The following is a 13,020-nucleotide window of genomic DNA, read 5'->3' on the forward strand; positions in this document are numbered from 1 at the left end:
GCTGGGATTTGTAGTTTCACATCATCTGGAGAGCCACAGGTTGGCCTGTCCTGCCCTACAGTGTATGTCTGAAGAAGACAAGATTTCATAATGGGACTTCCCTGTGCACATGTAGAGCCATCATTTAGGGGACACAGTGGGTACTGGGGTCCAGACTAATAGGGGCCCGCTCTTACCAAGGGCCTCAGCTCACTGATGGCTTTACACCATGCTGCAGCCACATCCTTAAAATGATATACTGGAAAGTATTCACATCCTTATTTCAAAATTGGATAAATTAATTTTTCCCATCAAAATTCTACACACAGTACACCATAATGACCACATGAAAACAATTTTTGGGAAGATTTTCGCAAATTTATTACAAATAAAATAACTAAGAAATCACATGTACAGAAGTATTCACAGCCTTTGCCATGAACTCAAACTTTAGCTTAGGTGCATCCTGTTTCCACTGATGATCCTTGAGATGTTCCTACAGCTTAATTGGAGTCAACGTGTGGCACAAATCTGGAGAACTGAATAGAAAAATATCTGCTGCTTTGTAGGTCCCAAGGAGCACAGTGCCCTCCATCCTTAAATGGAAGAAGTTCAGAACCACCAGGACTCTTCCTAGAGCAGCTGGCCGTCTAACCTGAACGATCGTGGGAGAAGGGCCCTAGTGAAGGACCCTTCCAATGACTCTTCCTAGAGCAATTGCCTGTCTAACCTGAAAGATCATAGGAGATGGGTCCTAGTCAAGGAGGTGACCAAGAACCCGGTTCAGAGCTACAGCATTCCTCTGTGGAGAGAGGAGAACCTTCCAGAAGGATAACCGTCTCTGCAGCAATCCTCCAATCAGGCCTGTATGGTAGAGTGGTCAGACGGAAGCCGCTCCTTAGTAAAAAGCACATGGCACCCCGGGAGTTTGCCAAAATGTACATGTAGGACTCTCAGACCATAAGAAACAAAATTCTCTGATCCGATGAGACAAAGATTGAATTATTTGGAGTGAATGCCAGGAGTTTTGAGGATGTTTGGAGGAAACCAGGCACCGCTCATCACCAGGCCAATACCATCCCTACAGTGAAGCATGGTGGTGGCAGCATCATGCTGTGGGGATGTTTTTCAGCGGCGGGAACTGAGAGACTAGTCAGGATAGAGGGAAAGATGAATGCAGCAATGTACAGAGACATCCTGGATGAAAACCTGCTCTAGAGCACTCTTGACTTCACACTGGGGTGACGGGTCATCTTTCAGCAGGGCAACACCCATAAGGACACAGCCAAGATATCAAAGGAGTGTATTCAAGACAACCAGGGCCGGCGCCACCACTAGGCAAACCTAGGCATTTGCCTAGGGCGCCGGCCACTGGAGGGCGGAAAATGCCGCCCGGGTACCTGTCCTACCGGCGCTGTCTATTTCAATCTGGCGGCGGAGGCAGCGGGGGTCCCTGCAGTCTATTAAAAATCACGAGCGCTATCCGCCGGGCTATGCGGAAGCGCTTCTAGTGTGAAAACTCTGGCAGCACGGCGCACGCTGATCTCAGCCAATCAGCGTGCTGCCAGAGTTTTCACACTAGAAGCGCTTCCGCATAGCCCGGCGGATAGCGCTCGTGATTTTTAATAGACTGCAGGGACCCCCGCTGCCTCCGCCGCCAGCTTGAAATAGACAGCGCCGGTAGGACAGGTACCACCCCACACCTCACACACACCACCCCCCCCCCCCCCCCCCCCCCCCCGGCACCGGGGCGCCCCCAGCCCGACTCGCCTGGGGCGCTCCGGTGCCTTGCACCGGCCCTGAAGACAACTCTGTGAATCTTTTTGAGTGGCCCAGCCAGAGCCCTGACTTGAATCCGATTGAACATCTCTGGAGAGATCTGAAAATGGCTGAGCACCGACACTTCCCATCCAACCTGATGGAGCTTGAGAGGTGCTGCGAAGAGGAATGGACGAAACTGCCCAAAGATAGGTGTTCCAAGCTTGTGGCATCATATTAAAAAAGACTTGAGGCTGTAATTGCTGCCAAAGGTGCATCAACAAAGTATTGAACAAAGGCTGTGAATACTTATGTACATGTGATTTCCTAGTTTTTATATTTAATACATTTGAAAAAAATAATCTCACATTGTCATTATGAGGTATTGTATGTAGAATTTTGAGGGGGAAAAAATGAAATAGGGCTGTAACATAACAAAATGTGGAAAAAGTCAAGTGCTGTCAATACTTTCTGGATGCACTGTATGGAAGTATTCAATCTGTGTCGATTTTTGATTCTGTATCAGTAAAAGACGGGTGAAAATGACCACATTAAATAGACATGTTATCTGTACAAAATTGAATACCCCCCCCCCCCCCTTATATGTCTCACATATATTGACATTTGTATATAAAATAATATTCTGAGATTTTCTTTATTATTACACTGATAAAATACAAAAAGGCAAAAAGCTACAAGTCAATAAGGTCATCTGCAATTCAACAGATCAGGTTTCAGAACACAAAAAGTTAACTGTGAGCGCCCTCTTCTGGTTCAAATACAAAATAAAATTTTGTTACTGTATATACTGGGGACTGATTTTAGAGATTATATAAAGACCTGCAAAATATATACATTTCTGTGCATGTTGTCATTTTGAGAAAATAATTCATGTCAAACATAGTATTTAAACTTGCAACTGCAAGCATAAATCCATGTCTTCTCTCTCGCTGCCATTTTTCCTTATCCCCCAAATGGCCCGTCAATACAGACGTCACCACTGGGCAGACGGTTACATGTGCTTGCCCAGTTGTAATGTCAGTTACTGTCAGGGCTCGCTCTACCATTAGGCAGATTTAGGCAGCTGGCTCTGAGCGGCCGGTCACAGGATTTGGGAGGGGGCGCAACCAATCACAACATTAAAAATGTTCATGAGGAAGCTGCACTTAATACAGGTGGAGGCTGTGGAACTTCTAATGCTGTGTACACACGGGGGCAATAGGGGCTGAAATCGCTGGGAATATGGTCGCTGGCAACCATATTGCCAGTGATGGGAGTGTGCCCCAGCGATAAATGATTTCTCCAGCACTCGCAGTTCAGAGACACCTATATGGCATACTTGCCTACTTTTATCTTCACCTTTCCGGGAGAAGCCCGGAGAGGCAACACATCAGGGGGGCGGGAGCAAGGCTGACATCACTTGGCCCCGCCCCCCATGACGAAAACCTCCGTGATTCGCGGGCCGAGAGGGAGGGGGCGTGGCTTAAATGCCGCGAAATGACGCGAAATGACGCGATCGCGTCATTTAAGCCCCGCCCCCTCCCCGCGTACCCGCGATTTCATGTAATTTTACCCAGCGGGCAAGGCTGGAGCGGGGCAAATCCCAGAATGCGGGAGACTTGCCCACCTTTCCGGGGGGCCGGGAGAAGGACCCGATTTCCGGGAGGCTCCCGGCCATTCCGGGAGGGTAGGCAAGCCTGCTATATGGTGACTCTAAACTACGGGCGCCCTGTGCGAGGACAAGGCGGCAGCTGACATCCGGTGATGTCAGCTGCCCGCACCCGCTGGGCGTTCCCATATGGAAATGAGGCTGCCCGGTGCCCCGCACCCATCTCCGCCACGCTTGCTGTGTAGGATGGGTGCACAAGCGCAGACGCACACCAACGGTCCCCTGTGCAACCAAAAGAAGGTCTTAGGTGTGGAATACAGTGGCCCAAGTTTCCAGGTGATGGCGACCCCACCCCCTGTGCACACCTTAAGGAGGCGGGGCCAGCACAGTGCACCGGGAGGACTTGTTACAGCACTGCTGAAAACCACACTTCTAAGCAGATAAACATGATTTATAAATGACTATTGCTCACAAGGTCTGCGCACACGTCATATGTGACTGTACTGGCAAGCACAGCATTACATCTTGTTTCAACCTTTTTCCAAATGATGTCTCTACTTAGTTATTTTAATATAACTGAGCTTGGCAAAAAAATAGGTTTTACTGAAATGTGGAGTTTCAGAATAGTTAGTGAACTTCAAAATCTAAAAGCGATTTATTTTTCAATGGACTTACTGGTGGAGCCAGTCTGGGTGGCCGATGATTCAAATAGCTCGGAAATGGGTAGTCGTGGCCCCGCCCTGCGTCAAGGGGCCATAATGACTCCATCGCATCATCGCGCCCGACTGTCCGCCCTCTTTGCCGCAACATCAACCTGGCTGCCCCTCCCAGCCAATAAATTTTGCAAGTGATCCCCATATTCTGATGTGGGGTTAAAACAAATAACATCTACACCTGGACAGACCAGACCAGACCACTGCATTATTGGGCCTGCCATATTGGTATTCATTTAAACGTGGATGTGAATTTCATTGTAGGGTAAAATCATCACTGAAATGGGACTTTGTCTCTTACTTTTCCTTTGCTCTGTCTTCCAGGCGAAGCCGATATAGAGAGTGAAGAAGACGATGATGATGATGACGATGACTGTAAGAAATCTTTCATGGATGAAGTAAGATTCCTTATATATGTTTGCAACATCAGTAATCTGCATGATATTCTGCACATGTAGGATGAGCCTCATTGCCTCCAACTGGGGGACGTACGTTAGATTCTGGTGGGGCGGTACGTTAGGTGGGGCGGTCTGGTGGGGCGGTACGTTAGGTGGGGCGGTCTGGTGGGGCGGTACTTTCTGTTTCTTCTTCTATGAATGGTAGCTAGTTTATAACCAGTCTATAGGTCATAGAGACAACCTGAATCCTACATGACATTAGAAAATGTAAACGGTAAAGGCCCCGTTACCCTTGTGCGATTTTCTGGGAGGGGAGACATCGGATACGATGTCCTTTGAACTCCCCGGCAGCTTCCTGGGTGGTAGGATCCCATACGATACACGATAAGCAGTCCTGTTGCATATAATGTATCATATGCAATCCTAGCCAAGGCTGCCGGTTCCGATACAGCTAAAAGGCCGCACTTGTGATCTGTGGCTGTGATCTGATGCACTCGGGACCGTGCATCGGATCAAAATTAGAGGTAAAACATGCGATATGACACTTTTCATCCAATTTCTCGGCCTGATGCGCCGGGATGTGTGTGTCCTGTGTTATTGTACACAGCCACGTGGGATTATCGTAACATTTGCATATTTTTTCACAGCTGCTGCACACAAATTCACAGCTATGTGTGGACTTGCGTCACAGAATCAGGCGCATTGTCCACATACCGTAAATTAGTGCCATTAGCTACACCCATGGAGCTGTACAGATAGTTGCGGCTATTGCAATAAAACTATTATTTGCAGACTTTTATACAGATGCTAGTTCCAGTCCGTCAAAATGACGGAACAACATAACGGTAATGTCGGCGCTGGCGGCTGTGCGTGGCCGAACGGCGCAGCGCTTGAATAGCACCACTAGGGATGGCCATCGACCATCGATGATTCAAAATTATCGATGGTTCATGGCCGATGTCGAATACTTTTGCCATCGATGGGGGAGTACCAGATGGTTTCCCTCCATAGATGGAATAGCAAAACGAAGTTTTGCTTTTTTTTTTTTTTTAAAGTGCTGGGACACGGAGCATAGCTCCGCCCACGTCACCCATGAAGTCCCACCCCCGTGTTTTGATTGGCCCACAGGCCAATCAATCAAACACAATGGATGACCATCGATATGTAAAAATATCGATGGTCATCCATTGCATAGTTAAGCACTATCGATGGCCAGTTGCTGAATTGCCATCGATGGCAACCATCAATGGCAATGATGGCCATCCCTAAGCACCACCAGGCAGGCATCATGTACTGCAAACACTTGAAGTCTCACCAATGAGATGAGGAGCATGTAGGGCTGTAAATTAGTGCAATTCATCCTCCGGCACTACAGCTGCTTTTGTACTACACATCCCAGCATGCTTTGCCACAGATTTAAAGGCAATACTATGACCGGACATGCCAGGATGTTGTGTAGTTCCACAGCAGGTTGCCTACCCCCGCTGTAGTGCTTTATAAGTGTGTAAAGTCACTAGCATAGTATCTTTATATAAACATGGCTTGTATTATGATTATAACAAGGGTTGGGTAAGGTATTATTGTATGCGAGAACTATTATTCGTTTTTGTTATTTTGCTACTAAGAGGGGGTTTTTTGCAGTAATTGAACTGTGAAATCTGTCCAATGAGTCACCTTATACTTTCTTCTAACATTTCATACCAGTGACTAGCACGCACGTCACTGGAATTTTCCTCATTAAACCCAATGCAGCTCCGTTAGTTTACACCACAGTACGCAGTGCTGATTTTTATCTTAGCGAGCTGGGCTTTAGCCATCTGCGAAGGACTGAAGTGCATTAAGAATTACTATCAATAAACTCAAGTGCTGTTTCTCCTGGAACAGGGAGAAGTGTCACTTCTTCTGGCGTATGCCAAGAGAAGCAAAGGATGTGCCAGAGAGCGGATACTTAGTGGTGCGTCTTCCAGGAATACTCTCACAGCTTCCTGGCGTTTTCAGCTGGACAATGGGCTATTTTGGAATGCCTCAGTTTTTCTTTTTTCATGGTGCAAATGTTAAATAAATCATTTCATACAATAGAAAGCGTAGAAAGTGGCTAGAAGTCAGAGGCTGAATCGGAACGCCTCGCTATATAAAATTTAAATTACTGTAACCATGGGTTTGAAATCTACTACGTAGAATTCTTGGAGTCCATTGCCACCCAGAGAGGCTCATTTCAGTAACTGGATTAGGGTGTGGATCGTTTTGTTGACAGTAAATACGGTAGGTCTACAGTCAGTGGATTGACCACTATTGGTCAACAGGCCAGCGTAGAAAACATAGAAAAGGGTGACGTGGTTTAGGTGAACGTGTTCAAATGATCGACATTCACAAAATGTCGACATGTCAAAAATGTTGACATGCGTTTTTGATTTTTTTCGGATGCTTATGTTGATATTGGCACTGTATTAGTGTACTGCATCCGATCGCATTGCTCGCAGTGCTCCCCATGCTTTGGTTGTGTTGATGTTTTGAATATGTCGGTCTACACCATGTCGACTTTTTTTTTATGTGTCAACCTATTGACTGTTGACCTTTACACTGCCGGCCTATCGACCTGCATACAGACTAAAGATGTGTAGGTTTTCTGCAGCATATACAGGTGTCATATACAGTATGGACCCAGATGTGAATGTACAGTAATGGAAAAGGCAACGGACAATGATATCACACATGCGCAAAGGCGTAACTACCATAGGTGCAAGGGGTGCAGCTGCTATGGGGCCCAGAGCTGAAGGGGGCCCATCTTTGCTGTCTAAGTATATGTTTTGCATACATTTATCACCATCAGTTGCTAAATAGGGGGCCCTGACAAACTTTTGCTATGGGGCCCACGATTATCTAGGTACGCCTCTGCACATGCGGGTGATTGACCTCAGGACACTGGTCTTGTATTCATTCAAAGTTATTGGAACCATTTTTTCTGGTCTCAACAACGCGATTTTGCTTCATAGTTTGCAATACTTTGCATTGTAGTACAGGTTGAGTGTCCCTTATCCAAAATATACCTTATTCATAGTTTCCAGAATGTAATTCTGGAAACTATGGAAACTACTGGGACATCTGTAACTGGCACTACTGAGGATATGATATATAACTGGCCAGTGGCGTAACTACTGTAAGGCAGCCCCAGCTGCCGCTTGGGGGAGGAAGCGGCAGTGGGGTCTGTGTGGGCGCTGGCACCCGCTCGACACACTGATATGCTGCTGCCTGCTGCTGCCCACTGGCTGAGCACCGGAGTTGAGTCAGCTGCAGCGTGGGTGTGGCCATGACAGAGACAACAAATCCCCCCCCACTGATTCAATTGACTATACACAGAGCCGGCTATTGGCTACTGTGTACAGGATGGGCGTGCTGGGGCAGCCTGGGATGCGTTGGAGCCAGGGGAAGCAGCAGTGTCTGCTGGTCTCTCTGCCTCTCTTCTGCTTCAGCTTCTCCATTATGCGTGTGACGTCATGGGGGGGGGGGCAAAATTTATAGTTACGCCACTGTAACTGGCACTAAATATGTGCAAGAAAATGATTGCTTGCCATTCAAATTCAGTATTTGAGATAGTAGACAAACCTTGTTTCATACACTAATAAAATCTTTTGTGTGTATTTCATGTGTTTGATGTGTTTAAAGAACATAACTGCAAGATACCTCATTGAAATATAAAAATATTCTGAAATACGGAATAATCCGTTATCCAAAATTCTTCTAGTCCCGAACATTTTGGATAAGGGATACTCAACCTGTATGAGGTGTTAGCCTGCACACTGCAATATTGTTTTATAATGGCAGATAGCCCTTAAGCCCCGTACATACGGGGGTGACCCGGCTTCTGGCTGAGTGACGTGCTGCAGCATGAATGCTCAGCACATAGCGGAACACCCGCTCAGCACACCACGATGCTTTGTGCTGAGTGATCGTGCTGATTGGGTCTTTGCCTATTTTTATAATAGGCAAAGCCCTGCAATCTAGGGAAAGCCAGTGCACATATTGGCTTTACTTGCGGGTGATAGCGGCACACGGGACTGCACATCACTGCAGGGCACATACCATACCAAGCGATCCGCTCTCTATTTCTAAGCGATCTATGGCCCTTTAGATGATGTGTAAATGAAGTTTTATCATACAGTTGTACACTTGACAACACTTTGGAGGTAATTTTCTATTATCCAGGATTATCTGCCATTATTAAACAATTTACTATTTACACATCATCTAAGAATTGGCAACTAGATAACTATGTATGTTTTCTCTGTGTAAATGTATAATTTTTCTTCAGCATCAGAACAGTGTGTTCAAAAATAAATTCAATGATAAAGTTTACCTCAAAATACATGAATGCGTTGTTACGCTGACTGAAAAACATTTGTTATTACTACAATGTCGCCATTATTTAGAATAAAATGACTAGATAAAGGGTATAGTGTGCGCATGGCGCCATCTTGTGGTACAATTTAGGTAAAGCATCATACTGTAATGTGTGACTGTACGGTCAGACCCTGAGAAATACAAGAAAACATTGGATGGAATCATTGGGGTGTAGCTGGACTGTACACATTCATTTATATGTTTAATAAGAGATGCTGCAAATGTCGATGCACTCTGGACCTTTTTCTGGTTGATTCAGGCTGCCAATTCGCAGACTTGCGAGTCCAGCCAGACGTCGCCCTGCAAATGCTGATACGCACACCCCCCTCTCAGGCCCCCCCTCGCAAGCCACATTCATACACACGGTCTGTGAATGGATGTTTAACATAAACATCCATTCGCAGGCTGTGGGGGAACACCCACATCATCCGATGTTTGCTGACCATCGAACGATGTGGAAGGCACACGCACATCTACGGATACTCTGAGATGTGGGCGGGCATTCGGAAGGAAGTGGGCGGGCAGCTGACATCTGGTGATGTCAGCTGCCCGCCCCAAGTACCCACGTGGGCCAGCGGTGTAGCTAGAATTTGTGCGCCCCCCCGCCAATATCGGCAGCGCCGCCTCCCCCAAGCCCTCCCACCCACCTTCCCAAGTTAAGTTAAAAACCCCCTTACCCCTCCGCATGCCACCGCCGCATTCAGGGTCCCGCAGCCAGCTCCGTCTCCGTCTTCTCCTGCAGTTCTATAATGACCATCAGAAAATGGCTGCCCCCTAACAGCAGACAGTTTTTAAGGATGCTAGAGGAGGCCCGCGCCTCCTCTAGCATCCCCAAAAACTGTCTGCTGTTAGGGGGCAGCCATTTTCTCATAGTTGTTTTTCATTAGAAGTACTGCAGGAGGAGACGGAGCCAGGACAAGATCTGCGCTGCGGCCGGGAGTCGGGACCCTGAATGCGGCGGCGCTGTCGGCAGCATGCGGAGGGGTAAGGGGGGGTTGTTAAATATAGTTGTAACTATAGCCCCGCAGATCGGCGCCCACAGCCCCTCAGCGCCTCCCCGCCACCACGGGGGCTGCGGGGCTATAGTCACGCCACTGCACGGGGCATTCCCATGGGCGTGGCTATCCGGCGCCGCCCCACGCCCCCCGATTGCAGCCTTGGGTGCGTGAACCCAGCAAACAGTCTATTCTCCGAGGCCGCACACACCCGGCGTATGCACATGCACAGAGAAATGCGGCTGCGCATTCACAAAACATCGGTCACCGTGCAAACGTACCGTCCTTGCCAATGGACCAAAATAACCCCATCTGTACGCACTAAAAGTGAGGTACTTAGATGATAGACGGAATCTGGTTGGTTGCTATGGGCAACATCATTTTTCTTCATTTTTAGAAGCTTTCATTCATTTACCCCTTAGACTCTGACAATGAACCTTTTGTCGATAATTTTTTTATTTTTCTAAAAATACACAAATTTGAAGAATTCTAATTTTTTTTTGTCTGTTATCTGATGGGAACATGTGTTTTATTATGGCCATACAGGATTTTATGTATGACACCAGAAGAATACACTGACACAGTGGCGTAACTATGAATTGGGCGCCCCCCCGCCGCTAATGGGGGGCGCCCCCCGCCGCAGCCTTATCTGTCTTGCTGGTCCAGTCCTGGCTCCCTTGCTGGCTTCATTCTTCTGCTAGTGAGACGGACCAACACAAAATGTCCGCCCCCATACAGCAGACAGTTTCAGAGAACTGTTTGCTATATGGGGCGGACATTTTATTGTGGTTCGTCTCACTAGCAGAAGAATGAAGCCAGCAAGGGAGCTGGGACGGGACCAGTGAAGTCAGGTAAGGCTGCGGGCGGCAGATGGGCGGACGGGAGGGGGCTAACTATAGCACCACAGCCCCCCAGCGCCCACACATGCACAGCGCCCCCCGTGGCCGCGGGGGCTGCGGTGCTATAGTACGCCTCTGCACTGACCCCTGTCCTACTCTATCCCCTGTGTAGTGAAATAAGCTCAGACAGTACACTGTACAGCTATAATTTACTCCAATTGAGTGGGTTTATTTGAAATGTAGTTGTAGCTGAGATGAATCAGTCAGTGTTGTGAGATAACCAAGACTGACCTGTTATATAGTGATTTTATCTGATAACCAGTTATTGCTTTGTGTACTGTATATATTGAGACTTACTTCAACATTATGATTAGAATCACATGCATTACATTTTACTACAATTGAATATAGTGTATAACCCCTAGATTAAAGCTGGTTATATCATAGATCTGATCATCCATATTAGTTTATATTAGTAGCAGGGTTTATGTATTATAAAGTACTAGTTACAAGCCCATCAAAATGACGGCTGCTGCAATGTATTTTCACTTTAAGGTGTGACAGTTTTTACTTTCACTTTGAGCTGTGACAGTTTTTAGCCCACAAACTCTCCACCCAACCCCCCAGTCCCATTTCTGTCTTCGCAACTCCCTCTCTCCAAGCAAGGTTGAAACAGATCCGTATGCCTGCAAAAATTGCATTCACTTTCTGTTATGACATCTTTTAGCACACAAAGGAGTAATTGGATCCGTCGAGTGGCCTCCAGGGGTCAGTGGCGGTACTTCACCTTATAGAGGTGAGGAGTAGTTAGCCTTATATATAGATCATGTATTAGGCAGCCTTGTATCATACAGTGGACACAGTCTACAATATGATCGCTCTAAATCAAGCTAATATGTGCAAACCCTCTTCTCAATTCATCAGTGAGCTCTGTTATAAATGGTGTCAGACTGGTGCATGAAGAACCCACCCGGAAATGTTATGGTAGGTGCCCATGCTTAGGGGTGTGGTCAGCCTCCAGAGGGGGTGTGGCTAACAATTAGGGAGTGTCTGGGCCTCTTTATAAATATATGCATATAGTAAATACTATTAGTGCATGATAATGACAAGACTAAAAACAGCAATGCACTATAGAAAGTATCCCATAGTCCTGTGCATTATAGTGTAACCTAGGTATAATTGTAGGGCAGGGAGCGTGGTGTGGGCCTGTGTGCACCGCCTACCATGCATCCTTTAGTCTAGAACACCTGATCCCAAGAGGTTAGGGTGGGTCCTCAGGCAGTGAAGATCACTAGGGGTTTCCCCAGTGTCCCTGTGGGTCGGTATGGCTTCTAGGATCAATAATTGGACATCATTCAATTGTCAAGTATGAGTTTAGTAAAACTGAGTGAATAGGAAGATGCTACTGCCTCTCTTTCCCAAGTATCCTGCTCCTCATTATCACTCAATGGGCCACATGCAGTAGCGCACGCAGGGGGGGTTTCTGAGTACTCAGAAACCCCCAGGAGTCTAAGGGCCCTAGGCTGAAAGCTGAGGATCCCCTCTTTCCAAGGGTACAAGAATTTTAAAAATCGGCCCTTGTGAACCGGAGATATCGGACTTCAAAGCAGTGCTCCCCATCCAAGCCTGTTAATTGCTCTTCCCAGTCAGATATTTCAGGTTCTGTCTGATTAAGAGTTTTTCTGAGGGTATATTCCAAAAGCTGGGACTCTCCCCCTTTGATGGACACTAGTAGCTTGTCTCTACTGTTCCCAAAACCAGAGATATCAGCCTTCCAGCAGCTGGTTACTACTCCAGCTCCACACACCTGGTATGTAGTTTTATATACTCGTTGGCAGATTGCTCTGCCTCCTGAACTCTGATCCCCTAGTCACCAATATCATTTGGTAGGTGGGATTCTCTAGTTTTTAATTCCTGGAAACTGGAGATATCTGCAGTCAAGCAAGCTGTCCTCCCACCAGAAAATTATGAATAATGAGCCCACTCCACTATACACCCCTCCTCTGCATATTAAACATCCTCTACCACCCTGGAAGTTATATATCAGGGCCCCTTCATTCAGCCCAATGCCCCCTTCTCCCACCCAATCTCCCACCATCTGTGCAGTAAAGGTGTAATTAGTGGAAATTACTGATCCAGGCCCTACATGCTGAGCGGGTGATATAATACCCCCTACCACCCACAGGACATCAAAGCTTCCCCTACCGCTGGAGGATCGGTAGGTGCCCCAATACATTGCTATGCCCACGGGTCTACACTGCTGTTGACGCCCCTGTATATATATATATATATATATATATATATATATATTGGGATTTGCGGCTTGGCACT

The 13,020-nt window shown here is 47.0% G+C and overlaps 1 protein-coding gene across 3 annotated transcripts in view; it reads left to right on the forward strand.

Moving 5' to 3' along the window:
- The window catches only part of PLCB1 (phospholipase C beta 1), a 632,132-nt gene that overhangs the window by 502,474 nt on the left and 116,638 nt on the right, over positions 1-13,020 (forward strand). For all 3 annotated transcript variants that reach the window (XM_083175630.1, XM_083175632.1, XM_083175631.1), the window contains exon 15: positions 4,384-4,457. In XM_083175630.1, the coding sequence (XP_083031756.1) occupies positions 4,384-4,457 (74 nt within the window). The remainder of the gene's footprint in view (positions 1-4,383; positions 4,458-13,020) is intronic.

This window comes from Crinia signifera, chromosome 3 (genome assembly GCF_055691185.1).
Source record: "Crinia signifera chromosome 3, ASM5569118v1, whole genome shotgun sequence".
NCBI lineage: Eukaryota > Metazoa > Chordata > Amphibia > Anura > Myobatrachidae > Crinia > Crinia signifera.